At 42.7% G+C, this 19,910-nt stretch overlaps 1 protein-coding gene across 1 annotated transcript in view; it reads left to right on the top strand.

Moving 5' to 3' along the window:
- Positions 1–8,664: 8,664 nt before the first annotated feature.
- The window catches only part of GADL1 (glutamate decarboxylase like 1), a 270,173-nt gene continuing 258,927 nt past the window's right edge, over positions 8,665–19,910 (top strand). Inside the window, exon 1 of the mRNA XM_063452215.1 lies at positions 8,665–8,924. Coding sequence (XP_063308285.1) covers positions 8,918–8,924 — 7 coding nt within the window. The 5' untranslated portion in view covers positions 8,665–8,917. The remainder of the gene's footprint in view (positions 8,925–19,910) is intronic.

The following is a 19,910-nucleotide window of genomic DNA, read 5'->3' as shown; positions in this document are numbered from 1 at the left end:
CTGTCTGGGCAGACTAGATGGGCCGAATGGTTCTTAACTGCCGTCACATTCTATGTCTGTGTGTGTGTGTGTGTGTGTTTGTGTGTGGCTGTCTGTGTGTGACTGCATGCAGCCGGCCCTGCACCTACACACATACACATACACTTACAGAAACACACAAATTATTTTACAAATGTCCACCCAGCCTCCCTACCTGGAGAGCTGAAGTGGACCTGCCCCTGGGGTCCAGTGAGGCAGGCGGCTGTCTACCTTTTTATATGTGGCGAGGGAGCTGTGTTCTCTCTGATCTGCTCCCTCTTGCCGCGCAGGCTGTCTACTGATGCCGGGAGCCGGAATATGGTGTCATATTCCGGCTCCCGGCATCAGCATACGGCATATGAGGGAGCAGATCAGAGAGAACACAGCTCCCTCGCCACATCTGGGGGGGGGTCCATCAGGTGGCCAGCAGGCCACCTCATGCTCCCCCTTTCGCCCTCATGGCACGGGGGAACATATTTTTTGCCTCCCCCTGCAGGGCCGGACTGGCCCACCGGGATACCGGGAAATTTCCCGGTGGGCCGTCGGCATCTGGGGCCGGGCAGACACCTGGGTCTGCTGGCGGCCGCTGGGGAAGGTCTGCTGGCGGCCGCTGGGGGAGGTCTGCTGGCGGCCGCATGTGAAGCTGTGCTGTGCTGGCTCTGCTCCCCAGCGTGCAGCTTAATGAGACCGCGGCCGGAATATGACGTCATATTCCGGCCGCGGTCTCATTCAGCAGCGCGCGAAGGCGGGACAGCAGAGCCAGCACAGCACAGCTTCACATGCGCCCACCAGCAGACCTCCCCCAGCGGCCGCCAGACTCCAGCACAAGTCCCCCAGCGGGCGCCAGCACAGTCAGCAGTCTGCACTGCACGGCCCCCTGGCAGCCAGGTAGGAGTAATGTGTGTTATGGTCTGTCTGTCTGTCATGGTGTCTGTATGGTGTGTGTGTCTGTCTGTCATGGTGTGTGTCTGTCTGTATGGTGTGTGTGTGTCCGTCATGGTGTGTGTGTGTGTCTGTCCATCATGGTGTGTGTCTGTCTGTCCGTCATGGTGTGTGTGTGTGTGTGTGTGTATGTCCGTCATGGTGTGTGTGTGTCTGTCTGTCCGTCATGGTGTGTGTGTGTGTGTCTGTCTGTCCGTCATGGTGTGTGTGTGTATGTCTGTCCATCATGGTGTGTGTGTCTGTCCATCATGGTGTGTGTGTGTGTCTGTCTGTCCATCATGGTGTGTGTGTGTCTGTCTGTCCATCATTGTGTGTGTGTGTCTGTCTGTCCATCATGGTGTGTGTGTGTCTGTCTGTCCGTCATTGTGTGTATGTGTGTGTGTATGTCTGTCCGTCATTGTGTGTGTGTGTGTCTGTCTGTCCGTCATGGTGTGTGTGTCTGTCTGTCTGTCCATCATGGTGTGTGTGTCTGTCTGTCCGTCATGGTGTGTGTGTGTGTCTGCCCGTCATGGTGTGTGTGTGTGTGTGCCTGTCCATCATGGTGTGTGTGTGTCTGTCTGTCTGTCTGTCATGGTGTGTGTGTGTGTGTGTGTCTGTCCGTCATGGTGTGTGTGTGTCTGTCTGTCCGTCATGGTGTGTGTGTGTGTGTCTGTCTGTCCGTCGTGGTGTGTGTGTGTGTGTCTGTCTGTCCGTCATGGTGTGTGTGTGTCTGTCCATCATGGTGTGTGTGTGTGTCTGTCTGTCCATCATGGTGTGTGTATGTGTCTGTCTGTCCGTCATGGTGTGTGTGTGTCTGTCTGTCCGTCATGGTGTGTGTGTCTGTCTGTCCGTCATGGTGTGTGTGTGTGTGTGTGTCTGTCTGTCCGTCATGGTGTGTGACTCTGTCTGTCCGTCATGGTGTGTGTGTCTGTCTGTGTCATGGTGTGTGTGTCTGTCTGTCATGGTGTGTGTCATGGTGTGTGTGTGTGTCTGCCTGTGTCATGGTGTGTGTGTCTGTCTGTCTGTCATGGGATGTGTGTCTGCCCGTCATGGGGTGTGTGTCATGGTGTGTGTGTGTGGTTCTGTCTGTGTCATGGTGTGTGTGTGTGTCATGGTATATGTGTGTTTCTGTCTGTCATGGTGTATATGTGTGTTTTAAAAATAATGTTTTTGCTCACCTTTTTTTCCCCCACGTAGCGTGCTGGTCTCCCCTCGACTGGCCCTGCCTCTATGGCTAAGATCATCAAGCTTGATGATCTCAGCCAATCCAATGCTTTGCCATAGGATTGGCTGCAAAACACTACACCAATCAGCATCTCCTCATAGAGATGCATTGAATCAATGTATCTCTATGGGGAACGTTCAGCGCCTCCAGAGTGTGGAGGCCCTGAATGTAGGTGCAATGACACAGGAAGCACCTCGAGTGACTGTCACTAGCGGTGTCAATTTGAAGCAATGTAAACACTGCCTTTTCTCTGAAAAGTCAGTGTTTACGTTGAAAACCTGTAGAGACGTGCTATAGACACCAGTACCACTAGATTAAGCTGTGATTAAGCTGTGTGTGTGTGTGTGTGCGCGTCTGCTAGTGAGTGAGCTTGCTTGCATGTGTGTGCCTGCGAGTGAGTGAGCTTGTGTTATTATGTCAATGAGCTGATGTATATCAGTGAGATTGTTTGTCTATGAGGCTGTGTATCAATGAGCTTGCGTGTGTCACTGAGATTGTCTGTGTCTGCATGTGAGTATGCTTACTGTATAATTAAATGTTTTACTCTGAAAGGACCAATATTTTATATTAGAAAAAAAAAATTATATATATATATATATATTACTCAATCATCTGTCATCTGGGGTGGTAAGATATAGCCTTACATATTACATACGGCAATATATGTCGCAATGACATGGGGCTGGCATAACATTTTTTCCAGGGCTGCTTTGTATCCCCAGTCCGGCCCTGCCCCCCTGGTTAGTGCCTGCAGGAGCAACGGGAACGGCGTTCCTGCTGTGATAAAAGTGCAGGAACGCCGCTCCCATGCGTTCCTGCAGGACTCAAGCCCTGGTTACTTTACCAAAAATGAATGCCCCGTTCATTTATTGATAACAGGGGGCTCCATGCTGGCATGAGACTTTTCATAGCACATTTTATGTGAACTTGAAAAAAATAATGAAATTTGGTGTTTAAAGGGATACTCCTGGGACCAATACTAATTGTGCTTTTTGTATCTTACAGGAATGCTTGAAGCACCATAACCACTACAGCTTATTGTAGATGTCATGTTGCCAGGAGTACCTTGGTACTTTCTATTGGCTGACACTCTCAACCAATAAGCTAGCAGTTGAGAGTTAACAGAAGTACCAATGAACCAAAAAAAGAGAGAAGAACAAGGAAAATCCCCTAAGGGCGTTCCTAGGCTGGCAATGAGAGAAAATGACAATTAAAGTAAAAGTAACAATTGCCTACAAGTCCTAGCGAGTATGGTGTAGATATAGGGGAATTGGAAAAATAGTAATAGAGGAGCAAAAATAAGCTGCCTAAATAATCGTTGCTAGTGCCCTTTGTAACACTGATAGTAGGAGTAAATCTTTATTAAATCTTCAAATAGTAACAAAGAGACACTATATTATAAAAATCCCCCCAAGCCCAAAAGGAAAGAATCAATCTTGTACTTGAAATGGTAATACAAGATACCTATTATATATACCTATTGGAGGGGGGTGGGTAGTTCAAAAAAATCCCTATAAATGTATAGCTGCAGGCAGGGGGTACAGAAGACACAGTGATTGATACTGAAATAAAGTGGGATAAACTGCTGTCTATCCCAAAGCAACAGACAATCCTATTTGTGTCTACAGCTTAGTTATTGCCAGTTAGTGCTGGGCTAGTAGAGGGATTGAACAGTAAAGGGGAGAGGAAAAACTCCCTGCTAAGGAAACCTCTGAACTAGACCCTAGTCTCCTGGAAACACCTTCGAGGGTGTTCTAAGCTAGGTCTGAATCTAAGTATTAGAGTAACCTGCCTAACAGCCTTAACCTATACTTGCTAGGAGTAGCACTGCAAAATGAGAGATGGGTCTAAAAGCCCATGGTGCAAATAGGTATCCTTCGGTGCATTAAGTGCATAAGTGAAGTGAGGGAAGAAAAACAACGAGCTTTTCGCCCGACGCGCGTTTCGGTGTGTGGTAACACCTTCGTCAGGGGCTGAGCAATTATCCTCGAGAAAAAACGGGATTTTTAAATGCCCGTTAACCAATCAGGCGCGGGATTTCTCTATCGTCATTGGTGACGTATCAGGATGTTCCCGCGTCACTTGTGACGTACCGTGTCACATGGTCGGAGGTGGCGATAGAGGAGGAGTCAGTAGGGGGAAACGTCATGTGATTGACAGGTTTAACTGTCTATGTCCGCCGTGATTTGGCCGGGAGGTGTGACGAATCCCTTGGGAACTTCTTGCAGCATATGCAAATAGCGTACTGACTTCTGATAAAGTGGTAAATAGAAAACATTATAAGTTGACAATTAACATAAGGGAAGTGGATCTATGTTTGCCTTTTCTGAGAAAGGGACTATCCCCTGCCATATCATGATGGTTGGATAGTGGACCAAAAAGGGGGGTTACATAGAATTAAAGTGACGGTAGAGTCATTTGAAATTTGGATTATCAGTCTGAGATGGGCATATTTGTCCCATATTGGAGCCAGTTGATCAGTGTTACTTAGGGAATTGTTCACAATCACTGAGTATGCAATATTAATATTCTTATATTGGGATAATTCTCCAGAAGTAAGTTTTAATGTATACTCATAATGTGTGGAGAAGTATGTGATATGAAGGAAAGTTGACCTATCTGTACTCAATAGAGTTAAAGTTATATGAGGACTAGCTCCGAGTCTACAGTTCTATTTGTCTTATACTTATTAAATGTTCAATGGGGCTCATTGATAGACTGTAAACTCTGTCAAACTATTTTTATTAAGTAGTGCAATGAGAGGGTGGTTGGTTAAGAGGATATATGCTCAATTATCAAGGGAAAGTGCTAAATGTGGAAAAGAAAAAAGTAATTACTATTTACAATTGTCAAAGTTTATATTTAGAGATCATGTAATAAATGGAGAGTAGGTGAAACCTTCATTTAAACCGTTTGGCGACAGGGTTTGTAAACAGTAAATCCAAAAACATTCCCTCTTCCTAATGCGTTGGTCCCAGTTACCTTTCCTTTGGTCCTGTTTGATGAGTTCTATGCCTTGAAACCTTAGGACTGTGGGATCTCCCCTATGTACAGTTTTGACATGGCTAGAGACCGGTGTCTCTATATGTCTTGTTGTTTTTACTGCATTCACATGTTCTAGAATCCTTCTTCTGAAGGTTTTCCCCACGTACTGCATTGGACACTGGCAGGTGATCAAATCGACCAAGCCCTTGGTGCTACAGTTGAAGAAAGAGGGGGTGTCAAAGTTCAGACTTTTGGAGCTGTTTGTAAATGTTTTAGAGTCCTTTCTGATAAAGCCACAGGCTCTGCATCTACCACATTTGTAGGTGCCTTTGAGGTTATTGGTCAGCCAATGTGTTGGCGCTGTAGTCCTCTGGAAGTGGCTGTGGACAAGGGAGTCTTTAAGGTTCATGCCTCTCCTTGCCACTAGGGATACTTGTGATGGAAGAAAATCCCTCAGTTGTTCGTCCTGTTTCAGCAGGGGCCAGAATCTATGCATGATGGATCTCACGCAGTTCCATCCTGCATCATATGTGGCTACACATCTAAGTTAACAGAAGTACCAGCTTAGGAACTTAAGACTCTCCAGCATTAGCAGTGGAGGTTGAGAATGGTAAGAAATCAACTCAGTCAAAAATATATTCAACTGGATGAACACGAGAGGAGCGAACAGACGTGGACTCACCCTCTTATAGGAGCGACCCTGCAGACCTGGTACTCCATACGAACCAGACTCTCGCTCACCACGACCCCAGGACGGCTGACCCCAATCACCCACAATCCCAATGTGGCTGGGGGCCTCAAACCACAAGAAATCAGGACGTTTGGAGCTACGGATTTCACGTACATGCAACAATGGTGTGCGGCATACACCCTCAAACAACTCCCAGACCTCATACCAGAAAGACCTCCAACGAGTCTGGAAAGATTCCGCTATTTTCAAATAAAAACATGCTACACCTCGCATAGTGGAAGACGCCTGTTCCACAGGAGCTTGACGGAGTTCGAAGTACTCTGCAGGGCACGCACGCACCTGAGCAAGGGGGTCTCCACACTTTACGCTCTGCTGCAAATGGCGGCCCACCCAGAACCTGCGAGATATATGGCTCGCTGGGAGGAAGCCACGGGAGTCGTGCTCACGGAACAACAGTGGACGAAAATCCATATACTCACGCACCAAAGCTCGATGTGTTCCAAACACCAAGAGACCAACTACAAATTGTTGACTAACTGGCATAGAACCCCTATGCGGTTACACAAGATGCATCACGACGCCACTGACCTATGTTGGAGGTGTGGAGAAGCAGTTGGGTCGGATCTACACATTTGGTGGTCCTGTAGGAAAATAACTCAGTACTGGACCCAGATCCATACGCAGATCACAGTAATCCTAGACACTGACCTCCAACTATAACCGCTTCAGATGCTCCTCCACCATACGGAGATGCCCATTTCGAGATATAAAAGGTCACTCACGAAACACCTACTAAACGCAGCTAAATTACTCATCCCGGCCAGATGGCGCACTCCGCAGATACCCGACCTCCAACAATGGATGGATAAGGTGGAAGAGATCCACGGGATGGAAACACTCACAGGGACCCTGAAGGGGACCACCGAACGATGCCTCCAGACATGGGCACCGTGGATTGACTTCATCTCCAGAAGAGGGAACTAGAGATAAGACCTTAGGCACTAGATGGACGGATCACAGGGAGACCAACCCACCCTCGGGCCCTGAAGTGGATGAAAGAGGCAAGTGACGTGCTGAGAAGCAGAAGGTCGTGGGCGGTGCATGGAGGTGGACTCCTTGACCTGGGTGGGCACCAAGGGGGGGGAATGACACCTCATCCCACGCACACCTATTGGCCACAGCACCTTGCTTACCCCTACCCATTCGTCCGATCCCAGCGCAGGCCTTAGTACACAGACACAACCAACTCACCCCCTGCCCAGACACTAACCTTAAATCGTTCGGTGAGGAACCCGGCCTCTGCCAGCTGCACCTGCGTAGATGAGGGAACCCTAGGACCATGGATAGCATTGACATTACGCAACTAGGGGGGGTGGACACGAGGGTGACAGACGAGATTTCTCGACCGCGTTGACACACAATATGAGACCACAAAACCCGACAGCGAACGGAAAGTTGTCCACTAAGGGCCTCCAGAGAAATAGCACCCCACAGGGGAACGGATAATCGGCCCTAGACCTACCGGACCGGACACAGGGACACCACTGACCCCTGACTACACGCCATTAATACTTACCTAGTCACCGAACAGCTAGGGGAAACCACACAAAGCGCAATGAGAATAACAGCCTTTCGAACTCTAGCGAAAAAATTTAACTTTCGGTAACATGGGTGATAAAGCAAGATCAGATATTGACGTTAGGCGCTAAGGTCAAGTAACATGCCGAGTTGAGGGAGAAAGTGAAACGGCAAATGTGGCACAGTTTATATTGTTATATAATACGTTGTTAATGTACAATCCTTGCATCTACGGACTTAGAGGTTCAGAAGATAAAACTATGCTGTCCTGTAACGAAATGCTGTTCAATTGAAAAATAAAGATTGTCAAAAATAAATAAATATATATATTCAACAATTTATTTATAATGGGGGGGAGGGGGGGGAGGAGGGTGCCAGCGCACTCATGACACCACAGCCACTAAAATGTACTGTAAAGGTTGCTCCTTTAACGTTTAATTACATACAAAAATTTGCATGCCCAACTTTACATATATTTTAATTAATGCATGGCAGCATTTTGCATCTGAACCCTGCCTCCTCTGTCACCCATTCCTCATTATAAAAAATGTATTTATTGTGGGTAGTGTTGTTAGAGCATCGAATAACAAAATTGCACATGCCATCAGTCAGCACATAAACAGAAAGCTGATAAATAAATTACAGTTACATTATTATAATTATTAATATTTGTAAAGCGCCAACAAATTCTGCAGTGCTGCACGTTATCGCCAATTTCTCATTGCTAATCTATCCCATTGATTTTATGCCCCCAAAGTTTTTTTTTTTAAGTCAAAGACATGGCAACGTTTTAAAACCAGTGGCTGCACTTAAAATGGGGCAGGCCTCACGTAATCTCACACCATGCAAATATTTTCGCCTTCCTATCAAGCAATGCATTAGAAAACAAGTGTGCTGTTATAAGTCTAGCATTCTAAGTAAGAAATTAATTTATTAGTTAGACCCTTTACAGTATTGCTGGACAGATAGACATTTTTCCCCACTGTTTCCTTCTCTTACATTGTCCATTTTATAAAGCTTTCATTTTACAAACTATTGTTCATGGCTTATAAGCAAGAAGGAACTAACTCCTGTAATATTATTATGAGTACACACAGCATGCAGATCTCAAAGATTTTCAATGTCAAATCTTTAATAGCAAGCAGGGGTCATTCCTGGGTATATTACAGCTTTAAGGGTTGGCCCTCCCTCCCCACCATCTGGTCCAAGTTGAAGCTTTCTACACTCCCATTCTGTACAGGCTGGATAAGGGCCAGCTGGTATCTGTATTAATAGATGTCCTGGTTTGCATTAAGCCAGCAGCTGCAGCCGCAAGACACACTAAACCAGAGTTTAGACAGTGACACCAGACACCTGTAAATTACTGTCTTGTGCAGTGGACACTAACTGTAATTTCCCCAGAGATCTGGAACTAATATTTGGTAGCCCTTGGGCGAAGAAACTGCAGTCAGCTTCAGCGACCATCAGTGAACAGGCAGAAGACTCCTACAGCCGAGCAGATGGAGGGTAATACAATGTATCTATTTCTCCCTCCAGGATAACTCCATTAAGGAGAATGCTGCACGATAAACCTATACTACCAGTTTCTAATATATAACCAGTCCTTGAAATGTATCTCAGATTGTTCAAGTGTATTCCTTTATGTAAACAGGACAGTAGTTTTATTTTGCGTGAATGTACATAATTTCTGCTGAAGTTACATTTACTTTGTGAAGTGATTGGCATTTCTGTCAGTGTAAAGTCATGAGGCTTTGTAGTTATGGCTACTTTTACCAGCCATTGAGTTTGATGAGGTGGTCATTAAGACATTGAGATTGGTCGTTGTGCATATTCAGCTGCTTTTTATTCTGATACTGTGGGGTATATTCACTAAACAGTACATTGACAACTGCCTTACTAAATGTGTTCTATGTTGTCCTGAAGTTTTGTTCTTTTTAAACAAAGTTTGTTATCTATATCTGGTGTGCCCAAAAGGTAGATCCCCCTATGGTTTAAAAACTACAGTTCCCATGATGCTTTGTCATTCTAAAGCATTATAAAGTCATGCAAAGCATCATGTGAGTTGTAGTTCTACAACATAGGTGGATCTACAGTTTGGGCACCCCTGATATATAGTAATAAATTAATAAGCTGCCTTTTCACCATTCTGTACGCCGAGTGCTATCTTTTTGTAATTCACACACACTAGCAATCACTCACACATACACAATAAAAAACAAAACGTATATCTATGTACTATGTGTATTTACAGTTAAACATTTCCCAACTCTAGTGGTACTGTAGAAGAAATGTCACTGAGACAACAAAGAATGAAGTGTGTCGATTGATTTTATTACTTTGGCACAATAGGTGATAAGTGTTGGTGTGATGTAATGCTATTGATAAAGAATTATTTGTATAGTGGCTCAGTTACTTTCCACTTACAAATATGTTTTATCTTAGTAAATAGTGCATTGTAATATGTTGTTATCTAAAGCTTGGTTGTCCAGGCTACAATATAGTGCCACACAAACTGCAGCAATTTGAGTTGGCAGAAACAGTGTATTATTGTGTGCCCTGTCTATGTTCACGAAATGGTATGATGTAGAAATTCTTATAAATATATCATTGGTATAACTGGCTACACATTTTGTAATGGGAGAATGTTTGCTAAACTTTCTTACACATTTTTTGATCTGCGTAGAGTATGTCAGAATTGTGACACCCATATAAATTTTGTATTTTGAGCACCACCAAATGTCCATAATCTAGGTGGCTTATCATCATGTTAATACATTGACTTCTCTGGAAATTACACCTTTGAATAAAACATTGAAAAGCACCTATAATATGTGGCAAACTTTATTCATGTGGTGCCCTATTTCTTATTTTATTTTTTTAAAGTGTAAAATGTAGCAAATAGCACCGGTTCAGTCCATGAATGGTCAGGGCACAATATGTAAAAGTGGAAAAATACAAAAACATTGTTTTCTGTTTCAACGCTGTTCAGTGTCCGACTGAATAGGGACTTTTACTTTTGGTCCCTTGAAAAGTGGGAGGAACATATACAAACTGTTGTAATTCCTACACCATTCACCTGATTTGGATGTAAATACCCTCAAATTATAGCTGAAAGTCTGCAGTTAAAGCACACCTTGTTCATTTCATTTCAAATCCATTGTGGTGGTGTATAGAGCCAAAAAGATTAGAATTGTGTCGAACCTGACTGTATGTGAATAGTGTGTCTTTTATCATTTTTTAAAAAGTGCAGATTTAATTGGAAATTGGCATTTTTATAATTTAACCTTATCACCACCAGTGTCAGCCAGACATTCAGTCCTCTTACGTCCTGGTTGCTTAGCTCAGTGGAGCTAAACTCAAGAACCAGTCAATTGCCAAAATCACTTGTCTTGCAAATACTTCTCAATTGGCTGCATTTTAGGCGTGTGAATGGACAGCCACAGAAAGTCTGGGCGGAGTTAGAAGAGGAGGGCTTGCAAAGTCAGCAGACAAGAGATCTGCAGTTTTTGCAAGCTGTTTTTAGAAATAACTCCAGTGAGAAAAATGCATAAATAAATGCATGCATGTTTTCATTAAAGGGTATCTATACAGTGATCTAAAAAAATAAATATTTGGGTATTGGTGTGTTCATTTAATCAAACACTGTTTTTGGATGTAGTAACTGTTGCCAACAAAGAGAGAAATCTGGGCACTCAGGGGTTACTTCAAAGGCAGATTTAATGGAGTTTAGTGTAACTCAAAAGTTGCAACATTTCGAACTCCATCTGAGGTCTTTATCAAGATAGATAGATAGATGTCAAAACGTTGCTGCTTTTGAGTTACACTAATTCCAATAAATCAGCCTTTGAAGTAGCCCTTGTGTGCCTGGATTTCTCTCTGTCAGATTACTGTATGGAGGTTGTGCCAACTTCATTTTGGCTAAGCTTTCCGTGTTCTATATGTGGATCAGTGCGTGTCCACAGTTTTTATGACACCATGTTGTAACTGTTGCTGGTATAGTCCTTCCCCTGTAAAAAGCAAACAACTCATTAAAAATAGTAAATTAAAGCAAAAAAATAAATCTTACTTCTGATCCCAATCCGAGGTTATATTCCCCATGCAGCCCGACCCTCCTTTTTTGCTGTCTCTGCAGGGAGAGGGATGTCCTGAAAGCCGGGCTGAAGGAGGACTTGTCACAATGAGGGGTGTGCCGCCATTAGTTATCTATGCATAGTGGTTCACTTAAGTGGCCATGGTGCTTAGAATAGACCTCTAATGATCCTATAAAGTTCTAATTGGATTTTAAGCATTTTCCTTCTCCATATACTCACCTCTTTTGGAGCTGATTGCTCCTAAAGGTTTCACAGTGAGGGTAGAACTAGCAGCAAATGAGTTTAGCATCTTTCTGATGCAGCTAACTGACTGTGACATGCATCACGCCATAAATTAATCCTATTTCTGTATTAGAAATAGATTATATTAATTAACTATTCAATAATTAGGTAATATAAATCAAAACAGCTCCATTAAAATACATATATTCATGGTTAGGAGTAACGTGACTACTATACTATTATGGGATGATAGAAGTGCAAATGATTTGTGCTTTTATTAATTATTATATATGTATGATAATGAGGTAGGAAAATGTGGTTATGTCTACAGCTTAGTTACATACATAACTATACAGTGGCCTATTGGGACCTTATCTAAGAATTGTCTTTATATGGGAATAATCTACCTAAGATGTGTGTTATTTGCTTTATTTGATTACTACGTATCCAGGAATGGTATATATACACATACACAAATATACTAATAGAGCATACATATACCCCTAAAGCCCCTTCAGCCACTTACCTTTCTCCAGAGCCGGGCTCCCTTGGAGCTGGAGAACTCTCCTCCCTCTGCCGACGTCAGCTCCAAATGTGCATGCTCGGCAAGAGCCACGTGCGCTTTCCTATGGATGTCCAGCATCTTCTCCCTGTTATTTTCACAGTGAGAATCGCGGAAGCGCCTCTAGCGCCTGTCAGTGGGACAGACACCAGAGGCTGGATTAACCCTCAGTGAAACATAGCAGTTTCTCTGTAACTACTATGTTTTCAGCTGAAGGGTTAAAACTAGAGGGACATGGCACCCAGGCCACGTCATTGAGCTGAAGTGGTCTGGGTGCCTATAGTGGTCCTTTAACCAGACAATAGATTTATATTGTATACAGGTATAGTCGGGATTATATATATATATATATATATTAACACAATATACATCGACCATCAGTTATATGCAAAAAATGTTTTTTCTGTTGATCTAAAAGAAGGCAAAACCCCAGTTTGAAGAACTTTCCAATTTGGCAACAAAGTTGGAAAAAATCATCTCACCCCAAGAAGCTGTTACCCCACAAATTAAAAATTATATCCCTGAATGTTTATGTATTTGGAAGTATTCATCCAGTTGCTGTTAAACATCTGCACAAACTCTAATAAAACCACCTCTTCAGGCAGAGAATTCTACATCCTTATTTATGTTACTGTAAAAAAATAATCTTCTTTGTCTTACTGTAAAAACCCTTTCCTTTGCTCTAGACAATCTCCTTTCTTCCGGTTTAAATGTGTGACCTTGTGTCCTATGTATAGTCCTGTCTATGAATAGACTTCCTGACAATGGTTTGGTTACAATAACTTTCAGGAATCTTCCTGTTAATACCCTGGGGAATTACAGTATCAGCCGATAATACCTCACTCAAAAAAGAGGCATTTTTTTCTTATATTTTGTTGTTTCAAAAAAAAAATTTGAAATTCTAAGATGCAAACAGTGCAATCCTTATTTACTACAAAAAGCATATTTGTAAAAGATTTGTGGGTTCTCCTTGTCAGTACACTATTTATCTTAATGTTTATTCTTTCGGAAATGTTTTTTTTTTTTTATGTCAGAAGAATATTAAAAAACATATAGCAAACAGATTCCCTAAATATTGTGGGATAATGTGCACAAAACAGAAGAAGAAAATAAAGCACAAAATAGACAAAACCTTTTTTTGCTAGCAGCAAGGTAAATTGGATACCACAATTAAGGGTAGAACTGTTAAATATGATTAGGTAGATGTAGAGCATATATATTGTATGCCAAAAAGAAAATAATGCAAAACCAGATTGGCTATCTAAGTAAACAAAACAAAAAAAAACAGTGTTCCAAATGTCCAAAAAAAGACAGTCCTTTTGTTTCAGAGTTCCAAAACAATGCTTTTTATGATAATAAAATAGCTTAGGATTCTGTTAGATAAACCAAACTGCATGGTTTGTTACTGTCATAAAAGAAATCCCTCTTATATTTGGGAATCAAGGTTCTTATCAATGTGTTTGATTTTACGAGGAAGATTCTGATTGATGCACAGTGACTTAGGCTGTGCATGCAGGGGTTGCTGTCCCTTCGATGACCCTGTCTCTCTCTATTATTGGTTTATAGTATATTACGTTAGAAGTATTTTAATGGTGGGTTACCTCAATACCAGGAAGATTAGAGTTGAGTGCCAACATTTTTTCTTGACACATCAATATTGATGGGCAGTGGGACAGCTCCATAGGGGCAGCAGGTACATAGCCAGCCTCCACCCCCGCCCTCACAGTTTTTGTATTTATTTATTTATTACAACAATCAGTTGACATTGCAAGGGCTACTGATAACTGTGTGTCAGAAAAAAACATGTGTCATGATTATCTCTGCAGTATCCATTCTCCCTTTTATTAATAACTGATTAGATGAGGCTGGTTTTGATCTCACGGAGTTAAAAGGGTAGATCCCAATAAGTCTGGTGCAGCGCCCACCATATTGCCTTCACTGTTGACGTATATCACAAAAAAGTTCTGTCTTTCAGTATATGGAATTCAAATGCTTCAATAGTAAAATTAGGGTCAATAAGAAATGCTGCTGTGTGTAAATTCTACATACTGCAGAACAGCACTTTTCATGTGCTATCTGCCATTGTGTCCAAGAAAATATGGGGGACATAGCACCTCTAACAGGAAGCTTGTCTCCTTTACTTTCAAGTGTTTGTTAAATTTCTATCAAAATACTTCAGAATGGGGGGCAGAGCCAACATCGTAGCTGAGCAGACGTGCCAACTAGAGCTCTAGGCCTCATGAGAGGAAAACTGCGATTAAGGAACGAAAATCAAGCTACTGCCAAACTCACTAACCCCTCACCCTATACAGGAGAAGGCTATGGGGCGAAAAAAACAAAAAACTGAGAGCAGACAAAAGCCCCCTAAGCCAAGATATAGGGGAGATATTGCGACGCTCACATGTGGAACAAAATGGCGCTGGAGGATGAGGGGCCTTCATGCTCCTCTAATGACGAGTCGTACAAGATGGGAATGGGGGCAACGAGTGCTCCAGTTGCCAGACCTAAGCCTCAGCAAGCGACTACTGGAGATCCGGTAACAGCTACCCAGCTAAAGGGCATGCTAGCCGAACTACAGAAGAATATAGCGGCAGACATGGCCGGCATTAAAAATGCCATAGACGGCGTCACATCTAGGATCACCCTGCTGGAGGCCTCATCGAGTTCCCAAGGCCAGAGAATTGACTCAATGGAGAGTACACTGGCTGTAATCCAACAACAACAACTAGCCACCAACAACAGGGTCGACACCTTTCAGGACCAACGGAGGCGTTATAACCTCAAAATCCGCAGAATACAAGGCCTAACAGACTTATCTCATTTTGTCAGGCGCATGATAGGTGCCGTGCTGCCACCCAAACAGGCCAAGGCAATACGGCTCGACAGCATGTTCAGACTACCAAAGCCAGCCTCAGCACCGGCCTCCGCTCATACGGATCTGGTAATCCGCTTCCAGTCCATACAGGATAAAACTCTCTTAATGGCGGCTGCCCCAGAGAAGGCTCCATCACACCTAGAAGGAGCCACGCTGTCCATGTTCCCAGACCTCACTAAAGGTACAATCGAGTGGCACAGGGCTTTGCGGCCGCTATTACCTCTGCTCCGAGACAAAGGCATCCAGTATCGGTGGGGGACCCTAAGAATGCTCATCTTCCAACATCAAGGCACAACACATCGAGCCCGAGGCTGCTCAGAGTTGGAGACTCTCCTACGCAAACTGGGACTTGCAGACTCTACTCAGGCGACGGCATCGGTACTATCATGGCTAGATCCCTCAATGGTACTGGAGTTTGTCCCCAGATCAACCCGACGACCTACACCCCCGAGGGAGAAGACCTGAAGTCTGCGGACTATCCAGGACATACCTGTCAAGCTAGGGGACACTTTACCTGCAGTCCGCGGTTTCCTCACTAGCAGCTACCCATTACGGCACAGTTATAACAAGTTGTAGCTCAACGTTTGATTTTGTTTATAGATATATGCTTTACTTAAATATGATTTAGTGGCTCTCTGTGATACACTCTCCACAATAGCAAAGATCTCTACCACACTCCAACGTCAGGAGCCCCTCAACCCTCCGAGAGGGGAACTTATGCTACAGCAACAGCCCTTACATACGGTTCCTTATGCTACAACTTAAACATAAAAAAGTTCCACATGCCTACCACTTAGTGTCAACAAGACAGAGACCCTGTACTTACATGTATGAAAACCATGTTTTGTATTTTTGCACTTTAATATGCGGAATGAAAAATAAAGACTAAAAAAAAAAAAATACTTCAGAACTATGTTTTCATATAACTACACATATATATATCTAGGCAGATGATATATAAGCTATTAAACTAAAATAAATTTATAATTTAAATTCCCTTTTGTCTCCGCATAGACTACTGATTCATGTCAGCTCCATTTATGAAAATATTACAGCTCTGTAAAGATTTATTCATCTAATTTTGCTTTGGCTGTAATTTTCTTATGCTATTTAATCCATCATATAAATCTTGGTTCCAAGAAAGTATTAACCCTATTTGGATTTATTTATTTTCTAAATAAAAAAAACATTTAGCAGAGATAATCTGGCACTGTGATTAGACAGGCCTCGTGAGGTTCATGCCCTATGTACAAAAACCAGAATGTATTACCATGCTGTGGATAAACAAAGGGGTTCACTTACTAAATCGTGAACTCTGATGACTTGCTATTGGAATTAGAAAAGTTGGAGTACTAGCTCAGTAGATTTTAGTTATAATGAGTGGTTAATTCACATCGGTTCACCACTAAATGAAAATTGGAAAAAAGAGTGGAAAATGGCTAAATAAATGGGAATATAGAATACAGGACTGAGAAGGATTAAACTAAAAGTAACTGAGGTGCACTGAAGACTAAGGGGGCAAGATATGTGGGGACGCCAGTAATTCAAAGTGAATTTCAAGTTTTAGAACAAAATAACAACTGAAAGTACAGCAATCTTGGCAGGGCCGCCACCAGAAATTTTGGGGCCCCTGACTCAGCTCAGGGTCTGGGCCCCCTGGGGCCCGCCTCCAAATACCGCTCACTGGGTCCACACACAGACACAAACGCACACACTGATACATACTAACAGACACACATACTGAAACAGACATACAGGCATACATACTGACACACACATACTGAGACATACACACAGGCATACATAGTGACAGACAGACACACATACATACAGACACCGACATACATACATACATACACACACACACACATTCATACATACAGACACTGACATCCATACATTCATAATGGCATACAGACATACAGACTGACATACATGCATATATACAGACATACTGACAGACATACATACATACAGACATCCATACACACATACACACAGACCTACGTTCATAATAATATGCAGACATACATTCATACTGACATACAAACATACATATATACATATATAATTACATACATACAGACATACATGCATACAGACATACATGTATGCATACAGACATACACAAACATACATAGACAGACATACATACGTAGACATACATGCATGCAGTCAGACAGACATAGACATACACACAGACATGCATCCAGACAGACATACATACATACATACATACAGACATATGCATACAGACAGACAGACATACATACACAGACAGACATACATACACATACATGCATCCAGACACACAGACATACATGCATACAGACAGACATACACGCATACAGACAGACAGAGACATACAGACAGACATGCATGCATCCAGACAGACATACATACATAGACATACATGCATACAGACATGAAGACAGACATACATATACATACATGCATCCAGACACACAGACATACACGCATACAGACAGACATACACGCATACAGACAGACATACACGCATACAGACAGACATACACGCATACAGACAGACATAGACATACAGACAGACATGCATGCATCCAGACAGACATACATACATAGACATACATGCATACAGACATACACATACAGACAGACAGACAGACATACAGACATTCAGACAGACATGCAGACACACATACATACATACACATACATGCATACAGACACACAGACATGCATACAGACACACAGACATACATACAGACATACACATACATGCATACAGACAGACAGACATACACAAACATGCATACAGACACACAGACAGACATACACATACATGCATACAGACATACATACAGACAGACACATACACATACATGCATACAGACATACATACATACAGACAGACACATACACATACATGCATACAGACACACACACATACATACACATACATGCATACATACAGACAGACAGACAGACACATACATGCATACAGACAGACACATACATACATACATACATACAGCTCATTTTCCAGCCACCCTCCTGTCTCTTACCTTTTCTTTGCAGGAGGGTGGCTGGGGATGATGGGAGTCGGCGCTGCTCCCTCTTCAATGCCGGGCTCTCCCTCTTTACGGCTGGGCGGGCGGGCGGGCGCGCTCCTCCCGCGCGGAGTGAGCTGGGAGGAAGTGAGCACTTCCTCCCAGCAGCACTTGCGGCTGCTTTTTTTTTTTTTTTTAAAGGGGCCCGGTCGCGCTATACAACGGCCATAGCGCTGACCGGGCCCCTGAAGGAGGGGGCTCATCGGGTGGCCCTAAGTGTGTGGGCCACCCCATGGGCCCCACACGTGGGGCCCGGGCGGCCGGGCCCCCCAGGGCCGCCGGGCCCATGACAACTGTTATGGTTGTCATGCCCTGATGGCGGCCCTGAATCTTGGACCAGGCAGCTAAATAGTGTTTTTAACACTATAGGTTCATGAGTACACATTTGTATTTCTGACCCTATAGTGTGCCTTTTAAATTTAACAGTCCCATTTTCTAATACTTGATGAATAGGAGGTTTTTAGAGAAAAATATAAATGTAAAGGTTTAGCAAATAGGAAGAGTCAGGTCCAGGCACTCAGGATATTGCAAAAAGCTGGTTTATTGGAACAAAGGTTGACAAAAGCCTCGGTGCAGGCCGAAACTTTGCAATATCCTAAGTGCCTGGACCTGACTTTTTTCATATCTGCTAAATTGGGATTTGCCAACCCTTGGTCTGGAGCACCTGGATTGTATGCTTGAGTGCAGGATATTTTTGTGTTTACTGCTAAGGCTCGGCAAAGAGTCACAATCCCTTCCTCAACTTTGTATGTGATTTCTTTTCAGGTTACTCTATGTCGCAAGACTGACATTGTACAATTTACACATGCCCATTTAGTAAATAGATAATATACATGTGCATTTACTGTACTCTTGAATCATTTTCAATTAGGTTTTGAGATGATTGATTAGTTTAAAAACGAATGAAAAAGGGTTCTATGCCAGATGGATAGAGTCTTTATGCAATCCTAGCTACATCTCCCCTGGCTGTGATTCACACAACCTGCATGGAAAAAAAAAGGTTTCATTTTCAATCAGATATTATCTTGCTTTAGAGGTTTTTATCTCTTGTTCTGTAAATTTAACTTTAGTCATTCACAGGAGCCTCACGCAATGTCTAAAAGGCTATGAACAGAGCAGGAGATAAGACGTAGATTAAACAGACTGTGCAACAAAGGAACATAGAATATCTAGATTCATTTTCAGGAAGTGTTTAAGAAGGCTGTGCAGTGAGGAGTGACTATGGCTATATAAAAAAGTGATTTAACTAAATGGCAGAGAATTGAACAGTGAGGCTGTAGAGATATGATCTATACACCAAATTGCTTTATTGAGCTAAAGTTGTCTTGCTGCCTATAGTGTCCCTTTAACATTGCCACTTGTATTTATCATTATTGTGATAGTTGGTAAACCAAATGACCTCTAGTAAATCAATTCATGAATTTGCTAAATTTTTTATCATAATGTAGGTCAAAATAATTGAGAATATACCAAAAGTGAAAATGTTTAACTCAACTGGCTCAACAATAATCTTCCACAGTCATACTTGCTTTTTTTTCATACTTGCAAATTTTGTATTATTATTTTTATTAATACACTAACGGAAATCTATAGTTTTTTTTCATGTTTCTTTTTTAGTGAGATTTTCAAGTACCACACGGGCTACATAGCCAG

The sequence above is a fragment of the Pelobates fuscus genome, chromosome 4 (assembly GCF_036172605.1).
Source record: "Pelobates fuscus isolate aPelFus1 chromosome 4, aPelFus1.pri, whole genome shotgun sequence".
NCBI lineage: Eukaryota > Metazoa > Chordata > Amphibia > Anura > Pelobatidae > Pelobates > Pelobates fuscus.
The sequence above is the reverse complement of the archived record's forward strand: the minus strand, read 5'-3'. Positions and strand labels throughout refer to the sequence as shown.